At 36.5% G+C, this 17,427-nt stretch overlaps 2 protein-coding genes across 3 annotated transcripts; one reads left to right on the forward strand and one right to left on the reverse strand.

Moving 5' to 3' along the window:
* Positions 1 to 536: 536 nt before the first annotated feature.
* cnr2 (cannabinoid receptor 2) lies at positions 537 to 7,372 on the reverse strand. The gene is made up of 3 exons (XM_084088672.1): positions 7,232 to 7,372; positions 2,919 to 3,011; positions 537 to 2,344 (listed from the first exon to the last, which is right to left on the reverse strand). The coding sequence occupies exons 2-3, from the start codon at positions 2,989 to 2,991 to the stop codon at positions 1,266 to 1,268; spliced, it is 1,152 nt and encodes a 383-aa protein (XP_083944798.1). The 5' UTR covers positions 2,992 to 3,011; positions 7,232 to 7,372; the 3' UTR covers positions 537 to 1,265.
* A 5,219-nt stretch (positions 7,373 to 12,591) lies between these two features.
* On the forward strand, positions 12,592 to 16,447 carry pnrc2 (proline-rich nuclear receptor coactivator 2). Of its 2 annotated transcripts, XR_014603184.1 has the most exons (3): positions 12,592 to 12,773; positions 13,251 to 13,468; positions 13,674 to 16,447. XR_014603184.1 is itself a non-coding variant. In XM_084088772.1 (2 exons), the coding sequence occupies exon 2, from the start codon at positions 13,695 to 13,697 to the stop codon at positions 14,160 to 14,162; it is 468 nt and encodes a 155-aa protein (XP_083944898.1). In that variant the 5' UTR covers positions 13,328 to 13,468; positions 13,674 to 13,694; the 3' UTR covers positions 14,163 to 16,447. The 2 variants fall into 2 exon arrangements, 1 of the variants encoding a protein (XP_083944898.1); XM_084088772.1 differs by lacking the exon at positions 12,592 to 12,773 and having other exon boundaries at positions 13,328 to 13,468.
* The last annotated feature ends 980 nt before the right edge of the window (positions 16,448 to 17,427 follow it).

Here is a 17,427-nt window from a genome sequence, read left to right on the forward strand (position 1 = left end):
TGGATTAATATTTGGATTTCATTCTAAGAAAAAAAAAACTTTTCAATTTCCACTCCTCCAACAGCTTAATCCTTATTGGTGCCTTACAATCATATGACTCTGATCAATATTTATTGAGTTTATTTGGCCAAAGACCATATTTCTAGAGGATTTGCATGTTGGTGCTTGTTTGTGTTTGCCATCAAAGCAGTCTTTCAAATCATGAGGGAATAATTTCCTCACTGTCTCTTAACACCTCTGTTTAGACGCAGTGTGGGGTATTTGAATATTACATACACCATATGAATATCACACACTTTTATATCCCAACATTTGTCAATTTTGACTTAATCCAATGAAAATACTGTAAAATGTAAAACATATTGGAAGATTATAATGTATAATTGATTACATGTATACAATTATCTAAAGATCCTCAAACTGTGCTATTTCATCAAAAGGGTTAATAATATTCAGGAAAATGTGTTTTTAATGATGTATTGGTCAATGAATTGGTCAGGTTGAAGTGTATGGTTTCTTAAACAATGTAACAGTAATTTATAGTTATGCCATACAGTATTTTATTGAACATGCAATTATAATAGTGCAAAAGACCTTAAAAGTCAATAGAAGATTACACTAATTACATTGGATTTTGCATTATTAGCAGACTCTTTCTTACCAAAGCAACATATAATAAAGTATTTAGTGTATCATAACAATTATCGTCGTGATATAGTAAGACATACAGCCAAGAACTGTGATAAAGACAAAAAATGGGTATTACAGAATGTAGTGCTACAAAGCATGTACAATCGATCCAAAAGGGGAGGTGAAGTTTTTGCCTGTAGTCATCAATAATGCTGAAGGTATTTTGTTTCACAGTGTAATCTATATATATATTGGCATATTTTATGTTTGGGACAAAATGTAGCAAGTGATTCACCTGTTCTGAGTTCTTAATAATTGCACTCCTGTAGAAAGGAGAAACAGTATTATACATCAAAAGCTGATCACAATAGCCACATTACTATGCACTGACCTTGTATGTTCCTTTAATTTATAAGCATGTTTTGCTCACGTTAAAGTTCTTATATAAGTATGCCAACTTCTTCCTTTCATATTTTCCTAACTTTACATGATATCCTGCAAATTCTTATCACAAAACAATGTAACTGCAAGGCCTACTATGATGAAGAAGAACTACATTTTGTGGAATATTTCAGTTTCTGACCAGCAAAATGGATGAAAATAATAAACAAAATATTTTATAAATAAATAAAACTTTATGAAATGTGTATGCTGTTTTGCTGGTTGTCTACACTCTCTGAAATAGTATCTGGATTACTATCACTCACTGCCTGATCCTTTCTCTTTTTGCCAGAACCATTTTCATTTCTTATGCTATATGTGTTTCCCAAAGTATGTTCCCTGCATGCAATGCAACTTTTGAACAGTGCTAACAGTTCTCCCCTTAGGTCTCGACAGCGTAGAGCGTATAGGAGCGGGTTTACACACGAGTTCACCAAGCAAAGCGTGCTACAGAAAGCAAACATTCGCTGTTGTTTATCTGTAAGGGTCACCATGACATCCACCATCATAAAGGACAGGACAGGCAGCCAACAAACCGCGAGGATTAGGAGGATCAGACTGAAGGTACGTGCGAGCTGAATGTCCATTCGCATTCGAGCCTGTCCTTTTATGCTCGACCTTCCACACTTTGGTCCACTCATGGCTGCTTCATGCCGGTTTGCTTTCAACAGGATGAGGGCATAAGCCACTGTGATGAGGAAGAGCACCACCAGTTGCAGGCCCGTCCAGAAGGCCAGGTAGTGATGATCCACATAAGGGAAAAGACGGGAACACGGAGGATCCAACCAGGTTGTGCACCTCCAACCCATCAGAGGAAGGAATGAAATTATAATCGTTACACACCATAATAATACTATAGCGAGCTTGGCCCTTGTGCATGTCAATAGCACCTTGTAATTGGAAGCCTGGTAGATGCAGAGATAACGGTCCAGTGCTGTCAGCAATAGACTTCCCACAGAGCCCGTGAAGGCCATCGTGACGCCACCCAGCTTGAACAGATAGTTATTAGCGCCGTCGTCTTTACTATAAAGATGGAAGTTTAGAAAACTGATGGTGAAGAAACAGCTGGCAAAAGTGTCAGCCAGTGCCAAGCTGCTGATGAACAGGTACGATGGCCGTCCGCGCAGAGTGGCGGAGCTCGCAATGACCACCAGGACCAAAATGTTCTCCAGGAAAGTCACAGGACCAGCTAGAAAGCAAATTGAGCCAATTGCCGTCTTCTCTGGTGTGCTCAGGACCATGTAGCACTTCAGGCTGTTGCACAAGCTCGCATCTGCAACAATTCAGGAACAAAATTATTCAAAATAATCACTTTTTTAAGATAAACAATTAATATGATAAAAATGTTAATATTTTAAACAAATATTTTCAATAAGGATTATTTTAAATACATTCAAATATTTGGGGTCAGTAAGATTTTTTTTAATGTTTGGTCTCTTATGCTCACCAAGACTGTGTTTATTGGTAAATACAGTAATATTGTGAAATATTATTAAAAAACATTTTTATTATTATTATCTATTTAAGATGTAATTTATTTCTATGATGATAAAGCTGAATTTTCAGCAGCCATTACTCCAGTCTTCTGTGTCACATGATCCTTCAGCTGATTTGGTGCTCGAGAAACATTATCAACGTTGAAAACAGTTGTGCTGCTTAATAATTTTGTGGAAGCCATGATGCGGTTGTTTATTTATTTATTTTCTGAAATTATTTTAAATAGAATTGTTTTTGTAAAAAAAAATGTAAAGTCTTTTACTGACCTCAAATTAATTAATTAAAAAAAAATTGGAAAGAAATGTCATGATCACAGACAGACCATAAAAAATCTGAATGAGAAACTATACCTGTGGTTGAAATGTTTGTACTTTCATTTAAATAAAGCACAGTTGTAGCTTCTTGTTCCAATTCACTCGCCATTTCCCCAGGACAGAATTGATCTATTAAAAGTAAATGATGAATCATGAAACTTTGATTTTGGAGTTTGACACGATTAAGAGGGATAAAACACTCATTTAAAGTCAAACATGTCTCCAAGCAACATTTTTATTAGGCTAATGCATTCTATAAATAAAACGACATTATTCAGGCTGAATGGCTTAGATTTGGAAGAGAAGTGATGTTATATTTAATAATGTGAAATAATCAGCCTGACCCACAAAACCACTCACTGTGACCTAAAGCTGTTCAATAGATTAGAGTTACATATTGCCCTCTGCTGGCCAAAAGACCACGCAGATTTATTACAAGAGAAGGATGGACAAATGAAGCAAAACTATTAGTGTTATTTGATTCACATGTTAATGAACTATAACCAACCATATTTTCACTAGTATCCACTATAGGAGATAGAGTATTTTCTATGTGGCTCACATGCTTTGGGATAGCCTTACAAGCAAAGTCCAGAAAGCACACACATGCTCTTGGTTTAACTAAACAATGAAGACTAATCTGTTTAGTTAGGTACATAGTAAATTAAATAGTCTGCTCTCATTTCATTGTTCCCTCCTTCCACGATCACCTTATTCATCCTTTCCTTACAGAAGGCACTAATATATTTTTCTTCTTTATCCTACATTTTCATCCAAGGCGCATTAGCTCCATGCCATCTAATTTTGTCTTCAGTGTTCTTAAAATTTCTGGAAATGTCAGATAATGTTCCGGTTAAAACCACTTCTCATGTTAGCTCTAATAGAAGGGCTTTCCCTCAGAGTCTTTGTTCCTCCCAAAATTTCTTCCTCATTTAGACTTCTTAAATATTCTTGTAAGTTTTTTCTATAGCCACTTTCACCTTTGGTGGCTCATTGGGGATTAAATGATTTTTCCTTTCCTTTATCTTCTTTTCTCATTTCTGTAAAGGTGCTTTAGAATAATGTGTATTGTAAAAAGCACTATTGATTTGAACTGACCAAACAGCCTGATCTCATTGTTAATACGTAGGTATTAATACGTAATTTTCAAAGAAAGAAAACGTACTTTTTTGTACGTTTGGATATATGCTGAAACGTATAATATGGACGTATCTGCAACGTTTAAACGTAACATTATTACGTTTTTTTAGCTGTAAAAACGTAATAATGTTACGTTTAAACGTTGCAGTAACTATTTACGAATATTTCATATCATAAAGATATCTGTATAATTTCCTTTTTACCATTTTATAGATTATAAATGTAAGATCCCTTACCCCTACTCCCACACCTAAACATACCCATTTTATAGACAATATTAAAAGGATAAAACGTAATGGACAGATATGTGTAGGGAAATGGAAGTTTTATTAACAATATAGCATTCAAAAATAGTTTGAGCCACTACCCCTAACGTACCCCTAACAATTTCTTAAAACTACGTAGGCTACAATTATTAAGAAAAACAACAGACAGACACGTATAATCACAATAATTTATTTATTGAGAAAATGTCAAAACGGGTACCAAAAGTCGTTCACATGACGATGTGTCGCAGTCCTCTCTGGCAGTATAATAGTTTTGTATGAGGTAACGTTACAGAGCAGAATTTAAATTATTAATCCATGAAAATGTTAATCCGGTTTCGGTTCGCTGTTCGCTCTGTGAAGGCGCGCGCGCTTCTGTTTCAAATGTAGCACACCAACTTAAACACGGCATGTCGCAATCTGTGACGAAGCATGCGAGAGCCAATGAGCGTTTGATATTACTGCCGTAAAACATGTCGTAACGCTTCGGGCGCAATTTTTGAATTTGAATTCACTACGAGCGCGGGATTTGACGTTTACGGTCTCTGCTGAGAATGGAGATGAAGATCACTGGATAAAGGGCTGAATTTGGATCTGTTTCTTGCAAACAACGTATGGATTCTAAAGATTTGGATTACATTAAGCTAATAAAATGTATGTCTTTTGTGAATTTATGTTGTGTTTTAGTGTATTATGGGTCTATAGGAGAAAACGCATTTTGTGTCTCACGGTAAATAAACCAAATATTACAAAATGGTTAATCGATTAAAGAAGGTATTTTTTGGTTTTAAAGTGTAGCAGCTATGAAGTGTTTAAAGGGGCATTCCACCCATTTGAACATTGTTTTTTTATTTAAAGTGGGTCATATATGTAGTCGAAATTTTGAATTTGGTGCCTTCGTGACCGAGGAAAGACAAAAAATAACTTCAGGACGCATTTGTATGAAAGACAACAACTCCCACATTGCACAGCTCCGCAAGCCACTCCCACTAATCCAGAACAGCGCATATCTGCCTATAAGAGAAATCACTCTTCCGTCTACAAGGCTAGCTACCACCAGAGCTTGAAATTCATTTCACACAAAATGTCTAGTTAGTTGGCGAACTCATTAGTGCATTAATCCTCGTTTGTATTTCTTTCGAAAAGGTGAATTATTGCATGGTACCTGGATGTTCAGTCAGAACATATGCGGTGCGAAACTAGGATAGTTCACAACACAAACGTCCGTGTCCTCGTCTGATTCAGAGATTTCGTCCAGGAGAAATTGTCATCGTTGAAATTCTTTGCCGCAGACGGACTCTATCTCTGTGTTCGTAGTTGCATAGTGAGATCACCGGCGCCACCAGTCCGCCCTAACTCGAGCCAGTCCGGGCTCCTCGTCCGCGGCAGGCAGGTCTTCTGCCTCGGCTGCTCTTCGCTATAATGCGGCTTGTAAAGGTAGCCACAAACACCTGATTCAAGCATCAAGCTTGATTCAAGCTTCCGAAATCCTATTCTTCTATATCATATTGAGCACTCTCCTCCGCTATTGTCATAACTTTACATCTGTCTCCACAGCGCCTGTTAGCTTTGCTTCAAACAAGATGGAGGATATTGCTTTCAGTTTCAGAGAGTAAAGTCCCACCCACTGATCTGTAATAGGTCAGTAGCGTGAGCGGGTCCCGCCCCCTGGGAAAGATGAGGAACGAGTGTCTGTAGTCTCAACAGAAATCCCCCCCTCTTACACTTCCTCCGACAATGACGCAAAATGACGATTTTTGCGTCATTGTGGGAGGAAGTGTAAGAGGTAAATAACGGATTTCTCCCGTCTCAGGGGAAAATGAGAGAGTGTTGCACGACCATTCAATAGTATGACTGGGTTTCTAACAATGCAAAGCTTAGTGCAAATGGGTGGAGTGTCCCTTTAACACCATAATCCTCCGAAACGAGTTTGCAGCAGAAGGCACGAACAGAGCGAAATGTTATCAAGTTATTTATGAGTAGCCTAACGTTATTATAGTAACGTTAAACTGTATTAATAAATGCAACTGAAATTTTAATTAATAAGACAAGTGAATGCAATAGAGTCAAAACATTAATGCCACGATTTGAATATGCATAAGTTAAATAGGAATACGTACACATTTGTACGTCGGTAAAGTTGTTTATACGTAAATAAATTACGTTTTAGTGCTGTAAATACGTCAGTATTATACGTTTCTGTGTGTATAAAACGTAAATAAATGTACGTATGGTAGAACTACACTTTACGTAAAAATACACACGTATTCTCATGAGATCACGTTGGACCAAAATAAGACAAAGGACTGTACAAATCACCTTATGAAAGAAATCTGAAAACTTAAACACTGAGTCAACATATACTGTTGGCAATAAAATGTAGGAGTCACAAACACATCCTCAGGAGAGAAAAAAACAAAAACCCACATCCTTAGGTTAAAGCTTTCACAATCTCACACAAGTGAAATGTAAGAAGATCTTAAAGAGATAGACCCTAAATAAAAAAATGTGCCATTACTTACTGACCCTCAAGTTGTTCCAAACCTGTATGAGTTTCTTTCTTCTCCTGAACACAAAATAAAATATTTTAAAGAATGTTGGTAACCAGACAGTTGATGGATCCCATTGACTTCCAAAAGGATAAAACATACGATGGAAGTCAATGGGTGACATCAACTGTCTGGTTACCAACATTCTTTAAAATATCTTCTTTTGTGTTCAACAGAAGAGAGAAACTCATACAGGTTTGGAACAACTTAAGGGTCAGTAAATAAATGATGACAAAATTTTCATTTTTGAGTGAATTAATATCAATTCTATTTACATATGTCTTACAAATAAGGGCAAGAAAAAAACTGCAGTTCCATTTACCCATTAGAGTTGTTTCAGTTCACACAGGATTTTGGCATAGCCTTTACATTGATCAAATGAACTGGTTCTTACCTTTGTGTTTTGCTGTTGGAAGGGTATTGAATCCAGTTACTGTCTTTCTGTTCTTTCAGCAGTTGATCTGATTACAACACGAAATCATATGCCACACCCCCAATGAGAGAAAGAGAGAACCAAGATTTCAGTATCCTTCCAGACAGCTGTTATGAACTGTGATGATGTATGTATCATATATGAGCAGAGATGCGGGTTTCAGAGACTAAAGTGACCATGACACCTTATTGAGCAAAGAAAAGCAACAGATGGAAAGTACCAAAGCCGTTACTCTCTAAGATACACAAAGTATCCAAAGAGGAAGCTTTTTGTGTCTCATCAGATGAAAATCGCGTAATAAAGGCAGAAACATTTCTCTTTGCCACAGCTTCCTCATGTTGTTGATGACCTATTTCACAATAATTAAAAATGTAATTTACCCATATCTTGCCAGCAGATGGTGGAGAAAAAATGTTGGTTACCTCTCACTGCAACTGTCCCAATTTTTATGCTTTCCATTTCTGTAAATGCTTATTCTGAAAGGCTTTAGATGTTGTGAGGGATAACAACGCAAAGTGTATTCGAATATAGATATACCTACGGAAAAATAAATATTTGTCTGTGATACCTTTAAGGCAAGACACCCCAGGTGAATAGGGTAAAAAAAAAAAAAATGTATTACAAGTTTTCTGAAATGTTATGTTTAAATATGCAAATTAGGCTTTATCTAGGCTAATTAAATATGCACTAATTTGCATACATTTATAGAACAAAAATCTGAACATTGAATGAAGTCAGGTTCAAAATTCTTGTTTCATTTTGGATATCTCTATTTATCACTCCACAGATCAGAAAATACTGTCAACAGCCAAAAATAAATACATTTTCACAATTTTTTAAGGAATAAAATGTTGTATAAAATCAGGAAAATTATAAATAAACAAACCCCTCTTTAAAAACCTTAGACATTCTTCTTTCAGACGAAAACAGTCAGAGTTATATTAAAAAATGTCATCATGGCTCTTCCAAACTTTATAATGGTAGTGAATGTTACCAAAATCACCAGAAGATTTTCATCATATAATTTTCATCATGTAATGCAACGTACTGCTGATATTTACACATCATGACGCACTACGCTACTTCCGACATCACAAGTTGTGTAAGTTTTTTTTTTTTTTTTGGTGCAAGTAGACTGCGTATTACGCAAACTCATCGCTTCACTTCAGATTCATTAACCCCCAGAGCCGTGTGGAGCACTTTTATGATGAATATAGATGCACTTTTATGGACACTAAATGGCCATTCACTCCCATTATAAAGCTTGGCCCATATAAAAAAAAAAAATGGATTCATTCATGGTTCATATACAGCAACCATATATCTTCCTTACTTAAATCGGCCAGAATTACCTTATGTGTTTCATGTAATCCATGTGCTATACAAAATCAGACCGATTATGGCCACTTTCATACTAAATAGCACACATACAACTTGTAGGGGATTTTTATGAATACTGTAAAAAGTCTTATATGAGTTTTACATGACAAAAGTATGGTGTATGGTATTAGTAGAAAATAACTTATATTCATATACAAATCATTTAAAGTTCTTATATTGAATCATATGCTAGTCAAATTAAAGTCATTTTGTGTCATTTGTCTATATATGTGTTTCATACAGATTTCATGTTTTGATGACCAACATCACTTATATGCAGTTGGCAAATTTGGAAATTGTACTGTGCAGAAGCTGGTTCGAGGATGTACTGTCAAAATATCACTGACCTTTATGAGGACTGTTCATTTTCCTACAGGATTTGAAAGAGCAGTTGACAGCAATGACATTGTGAGACCGTGTATTTACATTATTGTGAACTGTCTGGGACTGTTGTTTGTGAACAAATATTATTGCATATTATTGCAAATGAGCAAAGTTTAGTCAAATATGTTTCTAGAACAATGATTAAAATGTTGAAAATTGGCTGGAATATATTTTCGTATATGTGACATGAACTCTGGTGGTGATATGCATAAGAATCACGTCAACATTTAGGAAAGTTTTATGTTTGTAGGTTAAGAATAGAACTGTTGTATACTAAACTTAGTACTGTGATAAAGTTTAGAAATTGTCACAGTCTGCACTGTAAAAAAAAATCTGTAGAAATTACAGTATTACTGGCAGCTGCCAGTAACTTACTGTAGATTTAAATTGATGTTATTTACTGGCAACAGTTTGCTCAAAGTTAAATGAACATTAAACATTAACAAGTCTTTGTCTTTACAGAATAAAACTATAAAATAACAACCTAATGCAAAGCATTCTGGGAACCAGAAATCTTCATCAACCTTTTTCTTTTTTTTTCCTTCAGATTTTGGTTCCCAGAATGCTGGCAAACAGCTGCATAACTACAGCAAATGTTTTACAGTGTGGTGATGCAGGATTTAAAATGAAAACTATTGATATGTGAAATATGCAGATTTATCTTGTAGAATACACTCTAATAAATAATTTTGTAATTAAAATGTGTGCTTGTGTGTTTAGTTTAAATGTTGTGTTTCATCTAAGGTATTATACAGTATAACCATGATTGACTATAGGCATAGGGCTCCACTTTGGACAAGATAAGAGCAAGAGAATGAGTGAAGTATACAGCCTTATACTGATTGGTAAACTCCACTGTGTTTTATACACGTCTTAAGAGATATTCTGGACATTCATATTAAATTAGCATTATTTTCCTATGTTTTTACATCATGAAAATCTATATGGCTTTAGTTGTATGTAGGACTAAAAATACATTAATATTATGCAATTTATATTTGTGGTTTTTGCAGCATATATGTCCCTTACAATATTCTGTTGGAACATATAAGAATCACAGGTGTTTTTAGCAAACCTTTTCCATATGAACCAGGACATTTTACTCCGATTGTATTCGTCTGAAAGAAGAATGTCATATACACCTAAGATGACTTGAGGGTGAGTAAATCATGGGCTAATTTTCATTTTTGTGTGAACTATCCCTTTAAGAATTAAATATTGAGTGTAGCGTTATTTTTAATCAACAGGTGGCGCTTGTGAATCTTTTATGTACTTAAAGGGATAGTTCACACAAAAATGAAAATTCTATCATCATTTAGCTACTCACCCTCATGTTCCAAATGTTTGTAATCTATCTATCTATCTATCTATCTATCTATCTATCTATCTATCTATCTATCTATCTATCTATCTATCTGTCTGTCTGTCTGTCTGTCTGTCTGTCTGTCTGTCTGTCTGTCTGTCTATCTATCTATCTATCTTTACACAATTTATCTTTTTTGTGTGTTTTGTTCCTTGTGTACATCTGTTTCTCCCCACATTTTGGTCATTTGACCTCTTCTCAAATGGTGTGTGACCAATAAGAGCCTCCCACCCGACCTACTTTCCAAACATAGGATTCAAACTAAGGCCAAGCCCCCTGGAAAGCTGTAAACCAAGGTTGCATCCAGTGGGTGTGCACTTCCATCACCAAATATGGGTTTTATGGCAAACAAGTGCTGTAACATGTTTGCTTAAGGGAAAAGCAGGAGTATTTAATCTACAGATGAGGGAATTTTAAATGAGAATTGAAAACTTTCACATGTTTAGAACCACCACCACTTCAGTAAAAGTTTTTACAAATTAGTTTTTTTGGCTCATCGATTTGGCTCATTTATTTAATAAGCCTTAGCATTCTCTAAACTATAAATGCAATTGTCACATCTGTTTTAAGGCATATCATCACAACTCTATGTCTGGAAAATGTGGTAACTCACCCAAAACATTTAATTCATGCTTTAAAATCTAGTTATTGTGTCAGTAAATTGGCCAATGCCACCAAAATGAAACATTTCTGTCATTATGAGCCATAGCTTATGGTCAAATTGTTTAGATGTTTTTTTTACTCCATGGCAGTCAACCCTGTAAATGTTTGTTATACTTAGGCCTATACTTTTTGTTGACACTGACTGTCAGTTTTGTCCGAATACAGGCTTTTTAGATACACATTTCAACATTTGGTAAAAGTTTACATGGGAAAGTTAATATTGTAGCACACAGAAAAAGAATATGCACATCATAGGCTACCCACATTTATTTTGTAGCATTGTGTAACAGAAACCATATGAGATGTCAGACAAATTTTGGCTCATGAAAGGATGTTTAGAAGTTGTGAAGAGTGACAAATTCACTGAGAATCATCAGTTTTGATCAGTAAGCCATGTGCATTTAGTTTTTGTGCAATTAGACAATATTGAATAAGCCTATAGTATAGTTTAAATTCTGTTTGATTCCGGTTAGCTTCATTTTTAGCTGTTCTGATGAAACATCAAGTTACTTCCTGAGAATAATGTTGGAAATATGACAACCGAGAAGGTCTAAATCTGGCCTAAATGAAATGTTTATATAACTTCTAACAGCTGTTGAACATTCTCAGTTATAGCACAACCATGAAAAATCTAAGTAGACATTTTGGTTCAAGAACACCAAATGGCCCATATGCCCCCTCTAATTCCATTCATTGATTTATGAAGATACTAGGCTACACCCCCAAAATAACACCTCTGTCTGTTGCTTTTCAAACACTTTCCCTCCTATTGTCATTGGCAGTAGACACCACTTCACAGGTTTTTATCTACATGTTGTCACATGCCAGCAAGTGGTGTGTGATACTTCTTAAAGGATGCCGTGTTTCTACTTGGTTTTCAAGACAAAGGCCTATTTCCTGTATCCCACTCACACCTTTCATGTGATCATGGTAATGCCTGCTATATAAGTATCTACTATTTTATTAGGTTATTAATATAGTAGGCCTTATGCATTTTAACATCCTGAATTCAAAATTGGACAACTCAAAATTCTGTTCTCGTCTGATAATTTCCACAACATGAAGTGTCTGAAAGTAAAGTATTTTTGGCTTATGTTAAAGTTAATTTTCCTCAAAAAAGTTCTCTCTTGTATATAGGCTAAGAAAATTGGTTATCTAAAGAATTAAAACACTGTTTCATTGTTCACGTAATTTTACATAAAGCATAGACACTTCTATGTGTTGTGCTTGTGCCCATATGTGTTTTTCTAAGACATGCCATGGACATACATTAGTAGGTTTAAGTGTTTGTATTTTGACATGAAACCATAGACTGTATGGATGAAACTAACCGGAAGAAGCCCATGTGACGTTTTATTTGGCTTCGAGTTATTACAGTAACGCGGAAAAACCAAAATTCCCCAGTCCCCACAAACATGCAATGACGCAGGAAGGGTGGCAACAGGCGTGTACATCGCTCCTATTGGTCAAGCGTCGACAGTGCTTCTCTCTGATTGGCCAGAAAAACACACGTCTGAAGTACTTATGCTTTGTTGAGGATCCATTTTGTTGTTAGACGGAGACAAACTGGAGGAGAATAATACCATTCCGTTGTTGCCTCGGATTGTTATGAAGATTCACATATCGGGAAATATTTTCTCCATTAACAGCTACAGCTAGCAGACTAGACCAAGGGAAGACGAAGGGCTTTTTCATCAAAGCCTGAGGAAGTCGGTAAGTTGTTTTTTTACTGATTTAAAGACATAGGGAGTCGTCGACGGTATTGACGCCATGTTGCGTTCAAGAGTCTTTTGTTTTGGTACGGTGCCAGAAAACATGACCTAATACCTTTATTTTTTTATCGTTTAAAGCTCAAGTATTTGTTACAAAATTATAGTAGTTATTTGCGATTTCGAAATGTGTGGTTTTTCGTCGACAACGACTGTTTTTGAACACAATAGAGGCAGGTTAGATGTTTATGTAACACCACATCTACAAAATATTCGAGATGAATTATATGAAAGATTGTGTTATGTTTGACCCTAACCTAATTTTAGACTTTTTTTACACGTATACACAAACAAATGGTTTAGTGAGATCTTTTATATTCGTGAAATAATGAATGTAGCTAACTTAGATGCTTTCTAAATTGAACATATTGTGGAAAGATTTTCGTATTTAGTATTAAACAAATCGTGTTTCTTTTGTTAGATTCACGGCTTCTAGAGCACCGTGCGCCGAGGTGAATTCATGTTCAACTCGGTTACACGACAAAACAACGCTCATTGGCACATGAAAACCTCATATCTTGCTGGACCTAGACGTGCAGCGAGAAGTAGATCAACTACTTCGAGGACCTGGAGCCCGATCGGTGAAGAGAAATTAAAAAGTGAAGAGAACCAAGCACTCAACTTTTCTACAACAGTGAGGTAAGCAGAGGAAGCGAGTGGGGGATGGGCGGGGACGCGCTGGCTGTCTCGCGCTGCACGTAGCCCTTTGTTATTGCCAGCCAGCAACACGGGACATTTGACAATTATATTAAGCTTGTTTTAAAACCAGTTTGCACACTTTAACATTGTACTTAAAGGGCGCATTTATTTCCCTTTGTTTAACCAAAGTTTTTTTTATCTTTAGGTGACATCCAGTCAAAGCAGTATGGGAGGTGGTGAGAGATACAACATTCCAGATCGCCCAGCGCCCAAGAAGAGCCTCCAGATTGGCAGAGGCAAGCAGAGAAGTCGAGACCAGAATGGAGTGGTGCATTCCGCCTCCTCAGGAGCCTTAGGGGTGCCCCATCACCTCAGCCATCGCAGGGGTGAGAAGGGCACCAGCTATTCTTGGTCTCCTGAGGCGCGGCAGGCCGCGTCTGTAGACAAGAAGAATGCCGCTGTTCGTTTTGCCACGCCATATGATCAGAATTGGGAGGGGACCATGTCCCACCTGAACAAACTTTTGTCAGCTCAGTGTGGTCAGAACTATGCTGGAGCCAAGTTCAGTGAGCCCCCATCCCCAAGTGTTCTACCCAAGCCCCCGAGCCACTGGGTGTCTCTTCCCATCGGCGCTTGCGATCATCGTGAGATGATGACCTTTCAGTTAAAGAGCCTTCTGAAGGTTCAGGCATAACAAGGTCTCACTGCTGCTCTCTTAAGCCAATCTATGAATGAAGGCTCCGCTTTGACCTTTGCCCTCCCCTTGAATGCTTCAGCTGCGTAATATATTTTACAGCTAATATATTTTTAGATTTGCGTCTTAATAAGGTGATGAGCATTTGACAGGCAGATGTAGATTCTCCTAAATGTCCTTCACCTAATTTTTTTTAAAGAAAACCGCTCCACTAGTTATTACGTCATTGAGGCCTTAAGGGGTGGTCGAGAACTCTTAGCGGAGCTGTACGCCATGACAAATGAACTGGATGTCCTCCTAATAACTCATTGCTCTGTTATGCTCCTGTTTTGTTTTGTTCTTTTTTTGATGGCTGTTTGTGACAGTGTTTTTTCTTCTCAACCTGGCCTAGGAGTAGATGTCAAGACAACTCGCACCATTTCCTTTCTAATATTTCGGAGTCTGTTTTTTGCTTGCTGAGGTTTGATGCGCACTCTCAGCTTGAGTTTTAATCATGCGGGGGAGTGGCAGAAACCTCTTGGTGCTAAGCACAGCAGCATTTGTAGCATTATAGTGCGTACTGCATTTCCAGGTATCTTTTTTTTATTTCGCTTTTTGGGAAGTAAAAGCCACTTGACGTCGTTCTGCAGGGAGAACTAAGCGAACAGAATACGGAGGGGGGGACAAGCTTAAGTGAAAAGGTCATTTAACTAACCTCAAGCTTAATGAGGTGGCACAATGGACCTTGTGCTTTCAACACCTGTACTTCTTTTTTAATGGCGCTGTGCGCATTGCACTATAGGTGTTGAAATTCATTAAGGTTCACAAGCTCTATTGCAGCGTTAAGCTTGTACTTTTTGCATCCCTTGTGTTATAGCTTATAAAACTTGGTGTGTTTTTTTTTTTTTTATGTCTACCAAAGCTACGTAATCAGCAATTTTCTGTTGGAAAATCCCCCTTAGCTTAACCAGATCTGGTTACAAGTGCCATAAATCATTGGGTAAGGCATTACCGTATATCAAGGTTTTGGTTGACAAATCATTTTTTGGAATTCATTTTTTAAACTTTGCTGTACTTTTAGAACGATCGCAGAGCAAATATGCGGAGGATGGTTATGATGCGAGACCATAGGACGGATGTTTTCTCTGGTCTTGTCTCAAAGCTTTGTTTGCTCTGTGATGTGTTTTGATACTATAAGCATTATGTTATGAAATGTGTGTATTATGGCACGGGGGAAGTGAGAAATGGGGCGCAAGTCCAGTGTGGACATGTTTACATTGTTTAAAAAAAAAAAAAGGCAGGCTGCCCTCATTTTACACACACACTGCCCTTTCTCACTTGTTGTTATTCTTGCACTGCTGTTCATTTGTGTTCAAAAGTTTCAGACAATGTTGCTCTTTCAACTGTGGATATGTGAAGCACCCCTTCCCACTTAGTTATGCGTGTGGCGGAAAAAAACTACCTCTCTTGCAGAACGTGATATTAATAGCTATCTTAAAGATGACAAAACAAAGCTGATTAGTTTTGGATGTGTGTAATGGAGCCATGTAAATAATGAAATGTATAAAATGTTGTAGCATATTGTACATTTGTGCAGGAACGTTTGAAACCTGCAGATAAAGTATTTTTAGTAATAACACTGAATGTAAAAGTCACGCTAAGGACGTGGCTTGTTTTCAAATGCTGAAGAATATTTTGTTAAGAAAAAAAGAGAAAATTTTGCCTATAGTGCGTCCAAACCCCTGCACTGTGCAGTTTGTTGCCAGTGATCTTGCACATAATATTTTTATTTTGTATAATGCACCTTGTAGGGGCAGAACGAGCTTTAAGTGCAAGTAAAAAAAAGATGGAATAAAAATTTTTTGAAATTGAAAGGGACTTTTATACATTGTTTTTGAGTTGCCTATGCAAATAGTAATTTTGTTTTAAATGTTTTGTTTGGTTATAATGGTATAATAGTAAATGTTGCCCTTTATCCAGAGTCCATAAAAGTAGTGTTTCATTTGCATCAAGTCATTGATCTTTCCTCCGCAGGCCAATGTTTGATGCCAATGATGCTGCATTTACCTCCAGAAAAGCCAGATTTCATTTTAACCTTTTAAAGTAAAAAGTAAATTATTTTAATAGAATGTGTAAAAGTCCTTTTCCTAAATTTGGCTGTCCTGAACAATTGGCTTTGAATTTATCCCAACCTTGTAAGTGTCACTTGAAATGCAAACTGAAAGCCCTTTTGGAAAGAATTGGTATACTAAAAGATTGTTTAATTTGATTGTCTAAAAAAATAAAATCCCTTCCCTCCCCCCCAATATTGTCTTTGTGTGTGATGTTTTTTTTTAAATCTGTTGTCTGAGAGTTTACATGTAAACAAAAACATAATGGATGTTAGTTTTAGATGCGGTCACTATTTGGCACAGTTTTTCATGTGTTTTTTTTCTGCATTTAGAGAAACTTTTCACCTAAACCCTACAGTAAACCATATAATTAATTCCACTTAAAGGAGAACATATAGATACTATTTTAGTTTTAGTGATGTACAAATATTTGTTTTGCGAAATGTAGAAGGCCACTTCCAATTCAAGCAGGAGGGCACGTACTCTGATGGACTTCGGCCCAGAGTTTCGAAGCCAAGAACTCTGATCACGTAGACCGCATAACCCACTTGGGATGGTTTTATAACGGTGGTTTATGGCGTGTCATTAACCGAACGAACTGTTAATGTTCTTTCAGTCCGTTCGAATTCTTTGGAAAGATTTGACAATGCATAGGGATGACTTTCTTTTTTTTCTTTTTTGTGTGTGTGTGTGTGTGTAATTATTACACTATAACAAAAAAGGCAGACTAAATATTTGTAAATACAGATTGAAGTCATAAAAATTATGAAAAAATGCAACGTTTAGGTTTGACTGCGTAATTTTAACAGCTACAGAAAAACAGGAAAGGGATGGCTGGTATTTGGCAAACCGTTTACAGTTTCAGAGCTCGTTTAAAAAAAACCTTTGTTTGAAACTAAGCTTATAACAAGCATAGAATTCAGGATACAGAGAAACTGGTTTGTACCATGAACATCTCACACTACTAGTTCTCAACGGCGGAGAATTTCACAGTTGTAAAATTTAGATGCACTATCGGCCAAGCCCGTAGGCGGGTTCAATTTTGGTTCGAATTTAAGTCGTTTTTTTTTTCCATGTGATTATTGTCATCATTGTTTTAATCAATGCTTGTAACAAATATTCTGGGTTGCTGTTTCAAATTAATGATTATGTGCTTACTGTTGTTTGACTGTTGC

The sequence above is a fragment of the Abramis brama genome, assembly GCF_963993115.1.
Source record: "Abramis brama genome assembly, chromosome: 17".
NCBI classification, from domain to species: Eukaryota; Metazoa; Chordata; class Actinopteri; order Cypriniformes; family Leuciscidae; genus Abramis; species Abramis brama.

Coding starts and splice junctions, on each gene's coding strand:
- pnrc2 (XM_084088772.1), top strand. CDS start 13,695: ATGGGAGGTGGTGAGAGATACAACATTCCAGATCGCCCAGCGCCCAAG.
- cnr2 (XM_084088672.1), bottom strand. CDS start 2,991: ATGGCGAGTGAATTGGAACAAGAAGCTACAACTGTGCTTTATTTAAAT. Junction 2,345..2,918: donor TACAAACATTTCAACCACAG/GTATAGTTTCTC, acceptor GAATTGTTGCAG/ATGCGAGCTTGTGCAACAGC.